Source organism: Engystomops pustulosus, chromosome 1 (assembly GCF_040894005.1).
Source record: "Engystomops pustulosus chromosome 1, aEngPut4.maternal, whole genome shotgun sequence".
Lineage (NCBI taxonomy): Eukaryota > Metazoa > Chordata > Amphibia > Anura > Leptodactylidae > Engystomops > Engystomops pustulosus.
This window is the reverse complement of record NC_092411.1, coordinates 175,726,877-175,740,490: the sequence shown is the minus strand read 5'-3', so window position 1 is coordinate 175,740,490 and position 13,614 is coordinate 175,726,877. Positions and strand designations below refer to the sequence as shown.

At 38.8% G+C, this 13,614-nt stretch overlaps 1 protein-coding gene across 1 annotated transcript in view; it reads left to right on the top strand.

Annotated features, from left to right (window-relative positions):
- The window catches only part of IFI30 (IFI30 lysosomal thiol reductase), a 32,877-nt gene extending 20,993 nt beyond the window's left edge, over positions 1–11,884 (top strand). The window contains exons 4-7 of the mRNA XM_072113922.1: positions 1,573–1,668; positions 6,001–6,153; positions 9,590–9,658; positions 11,753–11,884. Coding sequence (XP_071970023.1) covers positions 1,573–1,668; positions 6,001–6,153; positions 9,590–9,658; positions 11,753–11,824 — 390 coding nt within the window. The 3' untranslated portion in view covers positions 11,825–11,884. The remainder of the gene's footprint in view (positions 1–1,572; positions 1,669–6,000; positions 6,154–9,589; positions 9,659–11,752) is intronic.
- Positions 11,885–13,614: the final 1,730 nt, after the last annotated feature.

The window sequence follows — 13,614 nt, the reverse complement described above, 5'->3', positions numbered from 1 at the left end:
TAGGGGTTAAAAGGCTTTCCTGGGTTAGCAGATGAACAGTCTTGGATTGTTTACATATCATAACAACGGTTATTTTGGTAAATGGTTTTAAGTATATTAAAAGTTAAGTTTTAAGCACCTCTACCATTCTGTACATATATTAGCTGTATTGTTGAATTATTAGGAGTAAAGAGTCTTTACTAAGTATTGAGTTTCTATTATGTATGATCATACCGTATACTTATAATATGATCAACAAAAAAAACATTCGCTAATATCAGATCCATACGGAAAATATGAGTAAGATTATAACATGACAATGTTGGGGGTGCTCCCTTCAGTTTTTTCCATACATCAACAAAGCACACTTCATTACAAAACTTAGCTAGCTATGAGAGGCCTCACTCTAATACCACCTCTAATTCATTTGACATAATATTAATAAAGTCCCCAAGAAGAACCACTAAGCTGATCAAACTGAATAAAATCTTGGTCATCTCTTATTAATAAAATAAAATATATCCTTTGTCAAATGAGTTTCAATACGAACAACTATAGCCGGTAGCTGTCTAGTAATATAGTAAAAAAAATATACCTTATATACTCGAGTATAAGCCTAGTTTTTCAGCACAAAAAATGTGCTGAAAAACCCAAACTCGGCTTATACTCGAGTCAAAAAATAAATATATCTAAACTCACCTTTCCGGTGACCCCTGTATATCTTCTGTGCGATCTGTCTGGCAGCGGCGGCAGGCTATATACACTGGGGCAGGGTCTGGCAGGCTATATACACTGGGGCAGGGTCTGGCAGGCTATATACACTGGGGCAGGGTCTGGCAGGCTATATACACTGGGGCAGGGTCTGGCAGGCTATATACACTGGGGCAGGGTCTGGCAGGCTATATACACTGGGGCAGGGTCTGGCAGGCTATATACACTGGGGCAGGGTCTGGCAGGCTATATACACTGGGGCAGGGTCTGGCAGGCTATATATACTGGGGCAGGGGCTGGCTGGCTATATACACTGGGGCAGAGCCTGGCTGGCTATATACTGGGGAGAGTGTGACCAATGCATTTCCCACCCTCGGCTTATACTCGAGTCAATGGGTTTTCCCCGTATTTTGTGGTAAAATTAGGGGCCTCGGCTTATACTCGGGTCGGCTTATACTCGAGTATATACGGTACATCTTTTTGTACGGTCTTTAGTATTCCTCACATTCCAGGTCATTACTTTCCTCTTCCCTCCCTCAACCCACAACCCTTAACCCCCATTTGTCCTATCTTATCTGACAGACCTCAACCCACTCAAGCCAAAAGAACCCCACTCCCTTATTAAGTATTATTTGAAGGAATTTTATAAATGTTATTAGGACTATAGGATTAGGAGTTTAATTTTGTATTTGCATTCAGGATTATGTTATGAAATGCAAAAATAAAAGATAAGAAAAATCTAGTCTAAATCTAAATGTACCACAATGTGCCAGGTTTTGGTGCTGTTTGTTTACAACAACTATAATAAATCTGCTCCACTGTTATTTTCTCAGCCACTGCTTACATTAATTTCTAATTGTGGAATCCTTATTTATATTTTAGGCCTGTATCATGCATCACGTGATGGACATACAAAGCTATTTTCCTATTATTTTCTGCATTGAAATTTCTTCTAATGTAACAAGTGCTTTGGGGCCGGTAAGTCAAAATTAAATGTTAAGCTTACATATGTAAAAAAAATAAAAACAACAATAAGTAAACAAACTTATACTGTCAGAAAATGTTTCTAAAACTCTGTGGCCTTTATTTACTAACATTGTACACAAAGAAATTCCCGGCACCTCGAGGATGGTGAAAGAAAAAAATCTTTGTTTTTCAAAAGCGTTACAATGATAATCAAAAGCCTTACAATGATAACACATTTTACGGCTCACCTGAGCCTTCATGTTGATGATGAAACTGATGAAGGCTCTAGTGAGCCGAACAACGCTTTTTCATTGTAACGCTTTTGATTATCATTGTAACACTTTTGAATTGCACACAGCATAAAAGAAGATTTTTTTCTTTCACCATCCTGGGGTGCTGGGAATTTTTTGTTTACAAACTACTTTGCATCATCCACGTGCACGAGGAAGGGTGAGCCGGATGCTGACCAATTTTACATTGCACTTTATTAACTAACAGTTAGTCAATGTCTCTGATTTACCATGATGCTAGATTCTTTAGATTCTTTGATTTAAGTTTATATCGCCTATCTGTAATCTTATTTTGAGGCACATTCTTATGCTGTATAAAACAAATGAAAAAATAAAAAATTATATTTACCGTATATACTCGAGTATAAGCCGAGACCCTTTATTTTACCACCATAAACTGGGAAAAACTATTGACTCGAGTATAAGCCGAGGGTGGGAAATGCATTGGTCACAGACCCCCCCCCCCCCCCAGTATATAGGCAACCAGCCCCCTATAGTATACAGCCAGCCCAGCCTGCCCCCAGTAGTATACAGCCTGCCCCCAGTAGTATACAGCCTGCCCCCAGTAGTATACAGCCTGCCCCCAGTGGTATACAGCCTGCCCCCAGTGGTATACAGTCTGCCCCCAGTGGTATACAGCCTGCCCCCGGTGGTATACAGATTGACCCCAGTAGTATACAGCTTGCCCCCAGCATTAAAAAAAAATAAACTTATACTCACCCTCCGGTGGCCCCAATGTGCAGCGCTGCTCCCCCGATGTCCGCGCCGCTTGTCTTCAGGCTTCCGCGCCGCTTGTCTTCAGCCTTCCTCGCCCGTCTTCTTTCTTCTGCTGGGTGCCGCCATTGCTCTCTCCCGGCCGGCGCCTAATATGACGCGCCGCTACTGACGTCATACTAGGCGCCACCCGGAGGAGAGACATGGCGGCGCCCAGCAGAAGAAAGAAGACGGGCGCGGGGGACGTTTTTGTGCTGAAAAACTCGGCTTATACACGAGTATATACGGTATATATATATATATATATATATACATACATTACGTACAAGATAGGTTCTGTAGGTTTGTTCTTAAGTTGAATTTGTATGTAAGTCAGAACTATATATTTTATAATGGTAGCTCCAGACGAATTTTTATTTGGTCTTTGTGACAACCGGATTTTAAAAATGTTCGATTGTCATAATAACCAGGATTAACAATAAAGCTTAATTGTAGACAACTTTAATAACTATTATAGCTCTTTATTGTAGCCTAAGGCTAAAGTACAGTAAATTACCAACATTCAGAGGTCTGTTTGTAACTAGGGATTGTCTGTAAGTCAGGTGTTCTTAAGTAGGGGAACACCTGTATTTCTTTTGTGGAAAAAGTCACTATGCATTCTCACTGTCCATGGCACTTGGCATCTTAAATGGCTTGGCCAGAGTTTATAACTGATGGCTATTTCTAATCGTTGAGGGCTGACAAAGTTTAGGTCATGAACAGAAACAACAGAGCCATTGACTATACTTACAGCTTTTGGCTATTACAGAGAACACAAAGCCAACTATTTTGACTCTATAACAGGGGTCAGGAACCTTTTTGGCTGAGAGAGCCATGAACACGTCATATTTTAAAATGTAATTCTGTGAGAGCCATACAGTATGCACATTCCTACCAGTAGATAGGTAGCCATGGCACATGTCCCCCAGTAGATAGGTAGCCCCAGTACATGTCCCCCAGTAGATAGGTAGCCATGGCACATGTCCCCCAGTAGATAGGTAGCCCTAGTACATGTCCCCCAATAAATAGGTAGCCACCGCACATGCCCCCCAATAGATAGGTAGCCACAACACATGCCCCCCTGTAGATAGTTAGCCCCAGTACATATCCCCCAGTAAATGGGTAGCCACAGCACATGCCGCCAGTAGATAGGTACCCCCAGTAGATAGCCCCAGTACATGCCCCCCCCAGTAGATAGGTAGCCCCAGTACATGCCCACCAGTACATATGTAGCCACAGCACATGCACCCAAATAGACATCTAGCCCCAGCACATGCCCCCAAGTAGATAGATACCCACAGAACATGTCCCCTAGTATGCTGGTAATCACGGCACATGCCCCCCTAGTAGATAGGTAGCACCATCACATGCCTGCTAGTAAATAGGTAGCCACAGCACATGCCCCCCAGTAGATAGGTAGCCCCAGTGCATGCCCCCAGTAAATAGGTAGCCACAGAACATGCCACCAGTAGATAGGTAGCCCCAGTAGGTACCCCCAGTAAATAGGTAGGCACATCAAATGGCCCCCAGTAACTAGGTAGCCACTGCACATACCGCGCCAATAGATAGTTAGCCCCAGCACATGCCCCCAGTAGATAGCTAGCCGCAGCACATGCACCCAGGCCCCAGTAGATAGGTAGTCACAGCACATGCCTCTCAGTAGACAGGTAGTGCAAGCACATACTTGCACCCAGTAGATAGGTAGCTCCAGCACATACCCCCAGTAGATAGGTAGTCACAGAAAAAAAGGGAATACTACCTGCTCTCCCTTCAGCAGCTTCTTATCACTCCCTCACTCTTCTCTATGACCCAGGCACCGCTGCCATCGTTGCTTAGGCAATGGATGAGTGGAGAGGAGTGGATGCTGCTCTACTCTATGACACAGGTGCTGTCACCTAAGCAACGGTGTGGCGATGGCGCCTGGGTCACACAAAGGATACAGGCAGTGGTAACATCCCTGCCTGCATCCAGTGATCATCGCTGTGTGTGTCTTAGATGTACACACTGCCGATCCCTATTAATCAATGATTTATCAGAGAGCCAGATGCTGCCATTAAAAGAGCCACATATGGCTCCCGAGCCATAGGTTCCCTACCCCTGCTCTATAAGATAGTCATGACAACAGTGTGGCTAGGTCATCATATATAATTCCTAGCTAACCCCTTCAAGATTATTTGATGTATATTCTCTTAGTTGCTACCAGTACTTGTGTAATTGATGGGTATGCCTTAACGGTAGATCATGAAAAGGTAACCTTGTGGGTATGCCATAAATGTCTAAAATGGAAATAAATCTTCCAAAGGTGATCAAACACACATTGAAGTAGTCTTTCAACAAGGCTGCAATGAAAATCTAGTGGAGTGAGCAAACAGGGAAATGGCTTCATCTGGGGTGCTCACTTAGAACTAAGAGGCATCACAGTACAGTAAGAGCAAATAAAGTGGCACCAGTAGTAGAAATGAGCATGCTTCTTCAGAAATGTGATATCACACAGGAAGGTGGCTCCAGAATAGGTGGCTGGCACTCGTAACTAAGAAATGTTACACATCCCAAATAAAGATACAAGTGAGACATCAAAACATATAATCAACATGTTGTCAAGACCAAGTGGACCTAATGCAGCGGTTTTCAAGATCCACTTAGCCTCATGTCCCAACAGCTCTTTATTGAGATGTCCACCCAATGGGTTAACCAATTAATTATCCCTTTCTGTAACAGCAGAACACAGGATGTTGGGATCACCATTGTGACAGGTTTTAATATGCTCAATAAGTTTGGGGCAACCTTGGCCAAAGGAAATGGATGTCTGATGTTTCCTAAATTCAAAGTAATGAATCTGATCGTCTTGCCGATGTTAAACATCGGACAGAAAATCATGTATACTACAAATTGTGTTTTACAATTAATATATTGCTTAGCTCAATGTGGGGAATCCCAATGTGGGGTTTCAGATTAGATTGGCAATAGTTACAGTGTTTGTATGTTTATATTTGTTATCTATGGCCTCCTTTGTTCTAGAGTCAACTTTTACAATCATGCTAATGAGTCAGAAGGGCTCTGAGGAGCATTTCCAGAGCCCATTCATGCTGTAGCATCACAGGTTGTTACTTTGTAACCCTTGATTTTAATAGATTTCCTTTAATTGCAGATCTGCATAGTTCATTAATAGGTATCAATGACAGATAAAACGAAATGTCAATGAAAACATCATTGTTGTCATTACTACTATATGAAAGATTGTGAATGTTATCTATTGAGTGTGTATATTCCCATTTTGATCCTGGGATTTGATCTATTACAGTGCCTTGCAGCATTTCAACCAGAACTGTCAGTCAAAACTGTAATGGACTGTGTGAATGGTGACCTGGGTAACAAACTTATGCACGAGAATGCTATGAAAACAGACTCCCTAAATCCTCCGCATGATTATGTGCCTTGGGTGGTTGTTAATGGGGTAAGTGCATCATCTTTTCTTTAACCTGAGTGCTTGTTTTTGCTTTAAAATTGCCATTAGTATAACAGTTATAGACACCTTGCATAGATTTTGAAATATTATACTAACTTTAGAAGTTTCCACCCCTTTTTCTTTTAAAAAAAAAAAAAAAGTAATTATTTGGGGATATTCATAGTTCCTATTTTCCCCTTGACTGAGCTGTGTGTAGGGAAACCTGTAGCTTTATGACTGTCTTTATACTTGAATTATTTTTTTTGGTGGGTGTAAGAAGTAACAAACAAAACACTGGGGCACATTTACTAAGAACATGTGCAGTTTGCCTGTGTAGTAAGCAGTGGGCACCAGATTCTTGAGCCATTTTTTCAGGCGGGGGGACTTTGTGTCACTTTGTATGGTTATAACTTTTGAACGCTTTTACTTATGTGGTACCTCATTTTAGTGGTAAATTTTGGCTATGAAGTTTTGTGTTTATAAAAAAATTGTGATTTTTTTTAAAAAAAATTTGCCATTTTCAAAATTCTAAATTTTCTCATTTTCATACAGGTAGCTTTAAGACCAGAATTAATTTTGCACAATAACATTTCCATATGTCTCATTTATGTTTTCTTAATATTTAATATGTCTGGATATTTTGTTTTGATGACACACGACTCTCTCTCTACCATATTTTCAAGATTTTAGAATTGGCTTTTTTGGGATCATTATTGCTTGCTACAAGATTTGAAATATATAATATTAGAAACCCCTATATATCAATCCATTTTTAAGTATGCACCTCTCAAACTATCAGAAACAGCTTTTAGGAAGATTGTTAACCCTTTGAGATCTTCATAGTAAGTAAAACAAAATACAGGTGAAATTAAGAATGGTCTTATTTTGTCATTAATAAGTTAATTTAGTCTTAAAATTTACCAATTCACAAAAAATAAAAAGAGAAAACTTCAACTGTTATGCAATTTAGAGATACGTCACTTGTTGTACGGGCGCACAGAGAGACGCAGAAGTGAAGGAGGGACATGCATTATCTAGTTTTGTCCTAAAGAATTTAGTGTTTTTAGTTAGTTCATAGGTGCATTTTTGCGAGCTATGAAATATTTGTTTTTCCATTAATGTTGCCATATAAGGGCTTATTTTTGTGTGATGAGATGCATGTTTCAGTGATAATATTTTGGTGTGGCTATGACCAATTGCTGAAAATATATTACCGTATATACTCGAGTATAAGTCGACCTGAGTATAAGCTGAGACCCCTAAATTTACCACCAAAAACTGGGAAAACCTATTGATTTGCGTATAAGCCGAGGGTGGAAAATGCATTGGTTACAGCCTCCCAGTATATAGCCAGCCCCTGTAGTATATAGCCTGCCCCAAGTAGTATATATACACTCACCGGCCACTTTATTAGGTACACCTGTCCAACTGCTCGTTAACACTTAATTTCTAATCAGCCAATCACATGGCGGCAACTCAATGCATTTAGGCATGTAGACATGGTCAAGACAATCTCCTGCAGTTCAAACCGAGCATCAGTATGGGGAAGAAAGGTGATTTGAGTGCCTTTGAACGTGGTATGGTTGTTGGTGCCAGAAGGGCTGGTCTGAGTATTTCAGAAACTGCTGATCTACTGGGATTTTCACGCACAACCATCTCTAGGGTTTACAGAGAATGGTCCGAAAAAGAAAAAACATCCAGTGAGCGGCAGTTCTGTGGGCGGAAATACCTTGTTGATGCCAGAGGTCAGAGGAGAATGGGCAGACTAGTTCGAGCTGATAGAAAGGCAACAGTGACTCAAATCGCCACCCGTTACAACCAAGGTAGGCAGAAGAGCATCTCTGAACGCACAGTACGTCGAACTTTGAGGCAGATGGGCTACAGCAGCAGAAGACCACACCGGGTGCCACTCCTTTCAGATAAAAACAGGAAACTGAGGCTACAATTTGCACAAGCTCATCGAAACTGGACAGTAGAAGATTAGAAAAACATTGCCTGGTCTGCTGAGTCTCGATTTCTGCTGCAACATTCGGATGGTAGGGTCAGAATTTGGCGTCAACAACATGAAAGCATGGATCCATCCTGTCTTGTATCAACGGTTCAGGTTGGTGGTGGTGGTGTCATGGTGTGGGGAATATTTTCTTGGCACTCTTTGGGCCTCTTGGTACCAATTGAGCATCGTTGCAACACCAAAACCTACCTGAGTATTGTTGCTGGCCATGTCCATCCCTTTATGACCACAATGTACTCAACATCTGATGGCTACTTTCAGCAGGATAATGTGCCATGTCATAAAGCTGGAATCATTTCAGACTGGTTTCTTGAACATGACAATGAGTTCACTGTACTCAAATGGCCTCCACAGTCACCAGATCTCAATCCAATAGAGCATCTTTGGGATGTGGTGGAACGGGAGATTCGCATCATGGATGTGCAGCCGACAAATCTGTGGCAACTGTGTGATGCCATCATGTCAATATGGACCAAAATCTCTGAGGAATGCTTCCAGCACCTTGTTGAATCTATGCCACGAAGAATTGAGGCAGTTCTGAAGGCAAAAGGGGGTCCAACCCGTTACTAGCATGGTGTACCTAATAAAGTGGCAGATGAGTGTATATAGCCAGCCCCATGTAGTATACAGTCAGCTCCCTTAAGTATACATCCAGCCAGCCCCCTTTAGTATACAGCCAGCCCCCTTTATAGCATATAGCCAGCCCACAGTTTGCCAAGCACATAAAAAAACAAACTGACATACTCACCTTTGGGCGGTCCCGATGCTTGGGTATATACGGTAACTTTTTTGTGGGGGAGGGTGGTTCTGTCATTGAATTTTGACTTTTTTGGGTGTTCACTGTATACTCATGTTACATTTATTCTATGGGTCAGTACCAAATTTCTATATTTTTGCTTAAAAAACCTATTGTGGAAAAAAACTGACTAATTTGCATTGCCATTTTCCAAGTGGCATAACTCTTTTAATGAATGGTCTATACAGCTGGTTGACAGCTTGTACTACTTTACAACAGTACCAGTTTTGTATTGATATGTTAAATGCTTTGGGGGAGCCAATTGTGCAGGGAATCCCCCTGCAGGTTCCAACCTTGTCTGTTACATGGGGATGTCAACGGTAGATGACCTCTGACACCCGTTGTTTTCCATACTACTATGGCGCCAACAGGTTAAACAATTTGGGACAGTACATGTGCTGTACATAACCCGACCTTACAAAGATGTGAACTGGGCAAACTGCAAGGTTGGAAGGAGGACTTGGGGTGTGTGCAATTATGTTTACATTGCATTTTGAAGGAGATTTCCCTCATTGTATTGTGTTAACATTGTGTATAAGTAAATGCAATGTTAACTATATTTAAAGTTGATGTGTTAACATGTTAACAGAAATTTAATGGTTACACAATGCAATTACATATCATATTCTTATTTCTAGCAACACAATGATACTCTGCAAGATAGAGCTATAAGTGCACTGCTCAACCTGATCTGTGAAATGTACACTGTAAGTATATTCAGATGTCGTGTTTGACTTCTCAATTGTGCAATAGTGTATACAGTATATTCAGAGTTGTAACTAGGAGAGGCAGGGCCCCATAGCAGACCCCTGAACGGGGCCCTCTTACCCCCTCAGAAAATATACATATTTATATATTTACATGTTTATACACTTAGATAGATCTGTCCCAGTAGCTGCAGACGATGGTGGATGTACATGGCAGGATTTAGAGATGATCTGAGCTCTTATCTGAGCTACCACCTCAGCTACGTACTGTATTATCAGGTCGGATGCTGGGGCCTCCCTGACACTGTGGGCCCCATAGCAGCCGCCATGGCTGCTACCACTGTAGTTACGCCGTTGTATATTGTAGCCAATTACACTGAATTGAAATAAGTAAGTAGTCCACATTAGGGCAAGTTCACGTCTGTTTTTTTTTATCAGTTAGAGTGAAAAATGTTGAGGGATTTGTTTTTGAGCCAGGCACCTAGAAGTATGTGCCCAATAGGGGAATAGCGGGGTGATGGTCAGGTTAAGTTGGAGTTGCTTGCAGCGTCTAGCTCTGGAGCTGGATGGTAGTCCAGAAAGAGTATGCAAGTAGAGAAAAAGTACAGGGTAGAATTAAATGACACGCTACTTCCAGAGTAAGATATTAGAAATTTTATTAATTGTTATTATTTTAACAGTGAGTTTCAACACAGTATTGGTTTCTTCATCAGGTCGGAGTCTATGGTTATGATAAAAAGAACAAAAACACATGTCCAAAAGTTAATTAGTAAATTAGTTAGTAAAGATTAGTGTAGATTGGCAAGTAGCACATACATTGGAACATAGAACACATGTCTAAATATGTATGTATAGAAGAGTATGTATATAATAATACACATACAATAATAAATAAAAATAAATACTAAATAAAATAAATGATACGAGATAAAGTCAAAGTTATTGAATAAAACCGATGGTAGATAATGAATATATAAATAAATCATTAGATCTAGAATGTCGCACAGATTGCATGTGGATGAATAAGCACAAGGATAATGTCGCGGCATATCGAGAATTCAATAGTATCAATAAAATTAATAAATATAATCAATAAAAGCAGGTCGATAAAATCAATAAGACCACGCAAGGTACAAGAAAACGATTAAATAATTTAATTATTTAATTGTTTTCTCGTAACCTGCGCTGTCTTATTGAACTGATTTTATTGATTATATTTATTTATTGTATTTATTGATTTCATTTATATTAATGATACTATTGATTTCTCAATATGCCGCTACATTATCCTTGTACTTATTAATCTACATGCAATCTGTGCGACATTCTCAATCTAATGATTTTATATATTCATATATTCATATTCATTATCCACCACTGGTTTTATTCAATAACTTTGACTTTATCTCATATACCGGTAATTTATTTTATTTTACATATTATATATCTATACACATACTCTTCTATACATACATATTTAGATATGTGTTCTATGTTCCAATGTATGTGCTACTCGCTAATCTGCACTAATCTTTAATAACCAATTTATTAATAAACTTTTGTAAATGTGCTTTTGTTTATTCTTTTTATCATAACCATAGACTCTGACCCGATGAAGACACCAATGCGGTGTTGAAATAATAACTATTAATAAAAATTCTAATATCTTACTCTGTAAGTAGCGTGTCAATCAATTCTACCCCATACTTTTTCTCTACTTTTTATCAGTTATTTACATTAGTAGTTAAACAGTTGAGCACACAAAACCGGTGCAATTTTTTTTGATCAACTCCTGGTTTTGGCTCACCAATTAAATAACGGAAATGTGAAGTGGCCCTTACATAAGAATTATTTTTATACTGCTTGTGTAAAGCAGGAGTGAAACATTTTTGGGTCACAAACAATGGCCTAAGACTGCTTTCACTAATCTTACACTTTTGCTGCATTTTTTTGTTGCTTTCTGGATTCAAAGCATCTTATATAACATGCATTTTTAACTTCAATAATGGTTAAAACAGTTTTGCTATGCATCAAGCTTAATTTCAATTATTGTTGCTTACACAAAAATTTATTGCATTTGTTTTTGGAAACCAGGGAACGAAACCAGAAGCTTGTTCGGGAAAAGGAATGACTCCATTAAAGAGGGATTCTGTATGTTTGAACTGAATCATTAAGTTGAAACCTTTACTACAAAAGTACATGTATAATAAAAAAATGTTAATAATCCTCGTCTGAATTATCAATGTAGAATCAAGAGACAAAGATGTACCATCCGGCAACTGTTTTGTTACTTTGATATTAATGAGACGTACAGATCACTGTGAGGGTGCAGTCACACGTTGCAGTTAAAACTGCATCACAATTCGTTTTGAGGCGGTTTCAGGGTGCGGTCACACATCGCGTTTACTGCATGCGTTTAAAAACGCATTGCTACAACTGAAGGGAGATTTGCCTAATTAAACAGCTGTTAACACCTGCGTTTACAAAACGCATGCGTTAACCACAATGTTAACGCATGTGTTAACATTCTCGTTTTGTAAACGCAAGCGTTAACAGCTGTTTAATCAGGCAAATCTCCCTTCAGCTGTAGCAATACGTTTTTAAACGCATGCGGTAAATGCGACGTGTGACCGCACCCTGAGGTGCAGTTTTGTCAATTTCACAGGTGAAAGACATGAACTGAATGGGTGAATTTGATTTTAAAAAGCTGTTCAACAAATGTCATTCACCTGTTGATTTGATGTCTTTTACTTGTTAATATAAGTAATACAACCTAAAACCACCCCAAAACTAATTGCGATGCAGTTTTAAAGTACAAGGATAATGTAGCGGCATATTGAGAAATCAATAGTATCAATAATATCAATAAAATCAGTAAATATAATCAATAAAAGCAGGTCGATAAAATCAATAAGACCACGCAGGGTACAAGAAAACTATTAAATAATTAAATAAATAATTTAATTCATTAATTATTTAATTGTTTTCTCGTACCCTGCACTGTCTTATTGAACTGATTTTATTGATTATATTTATTGATTTATTGTATTTATTTATTTTATTGATTTCATTTATATTAATGATGCTATTGATTTCTCGATATGCCGCTACATTATCCTTGTACTTATCCATCTACATGCAATCTGTGCGACATTCTCGATCTAATGATTTATTTATATATTCATATTCATTATCCACCACTGGTTTTATTCAATAACTTTGACTTTATCTCATATAATTTATTTTATTTTACATGTTATATATATATACACATACTCTTCTATACATACATATTTAGATATGTGTTCTATGTTCCAATGTATGTGCTACTCGCTAATCTGCACTAATCTTTAATAACCAATTTACTAATAAATTTTTGTAAATGTGCTTTTGTTTATTCTTTTTATCATAACCATAACTGCATCGCAATTAATTTTGAGGTGGTTTTAGGTGCAGTTTTTATCAATTTCACAGGTGAAAGACATGAACTGAATGGGTGAATTTGATTTTGAAGGAGAAACCTTCTCCACAAATGTCATTCACCTGTTGATTTGATGTCTTTTACTTGTTAATATAAGTAATACCACCTAAAACCACCCCAAAACTAATTGCGATGCACTTTTAATTGCCATGTGTGACCGTACCCTGAATACAACTATGTTTTGTTTATGGGGTAAGTAAGGTTTCACTTTAATCCTAAAGCACCGGGATAGGACAACAACTTAATACTAATAACACTAAAATAGTCTAATGTATGATAACTGTTTAAAGCTGGGGAAATACAGTGGGTTCGGAAAATATTCAGACCCCTTTAAATTTTTCAATCTTTGCTTCATTGCAGCCAAACAGTAAGATCAAAAAAGTTATTAATGTACACTCTGCACCAAATCTTGACAGAAAACAAAACAGAAATGTACACTACCCAGACAATTTTGTGTTTTCCATGAAAACTTTTA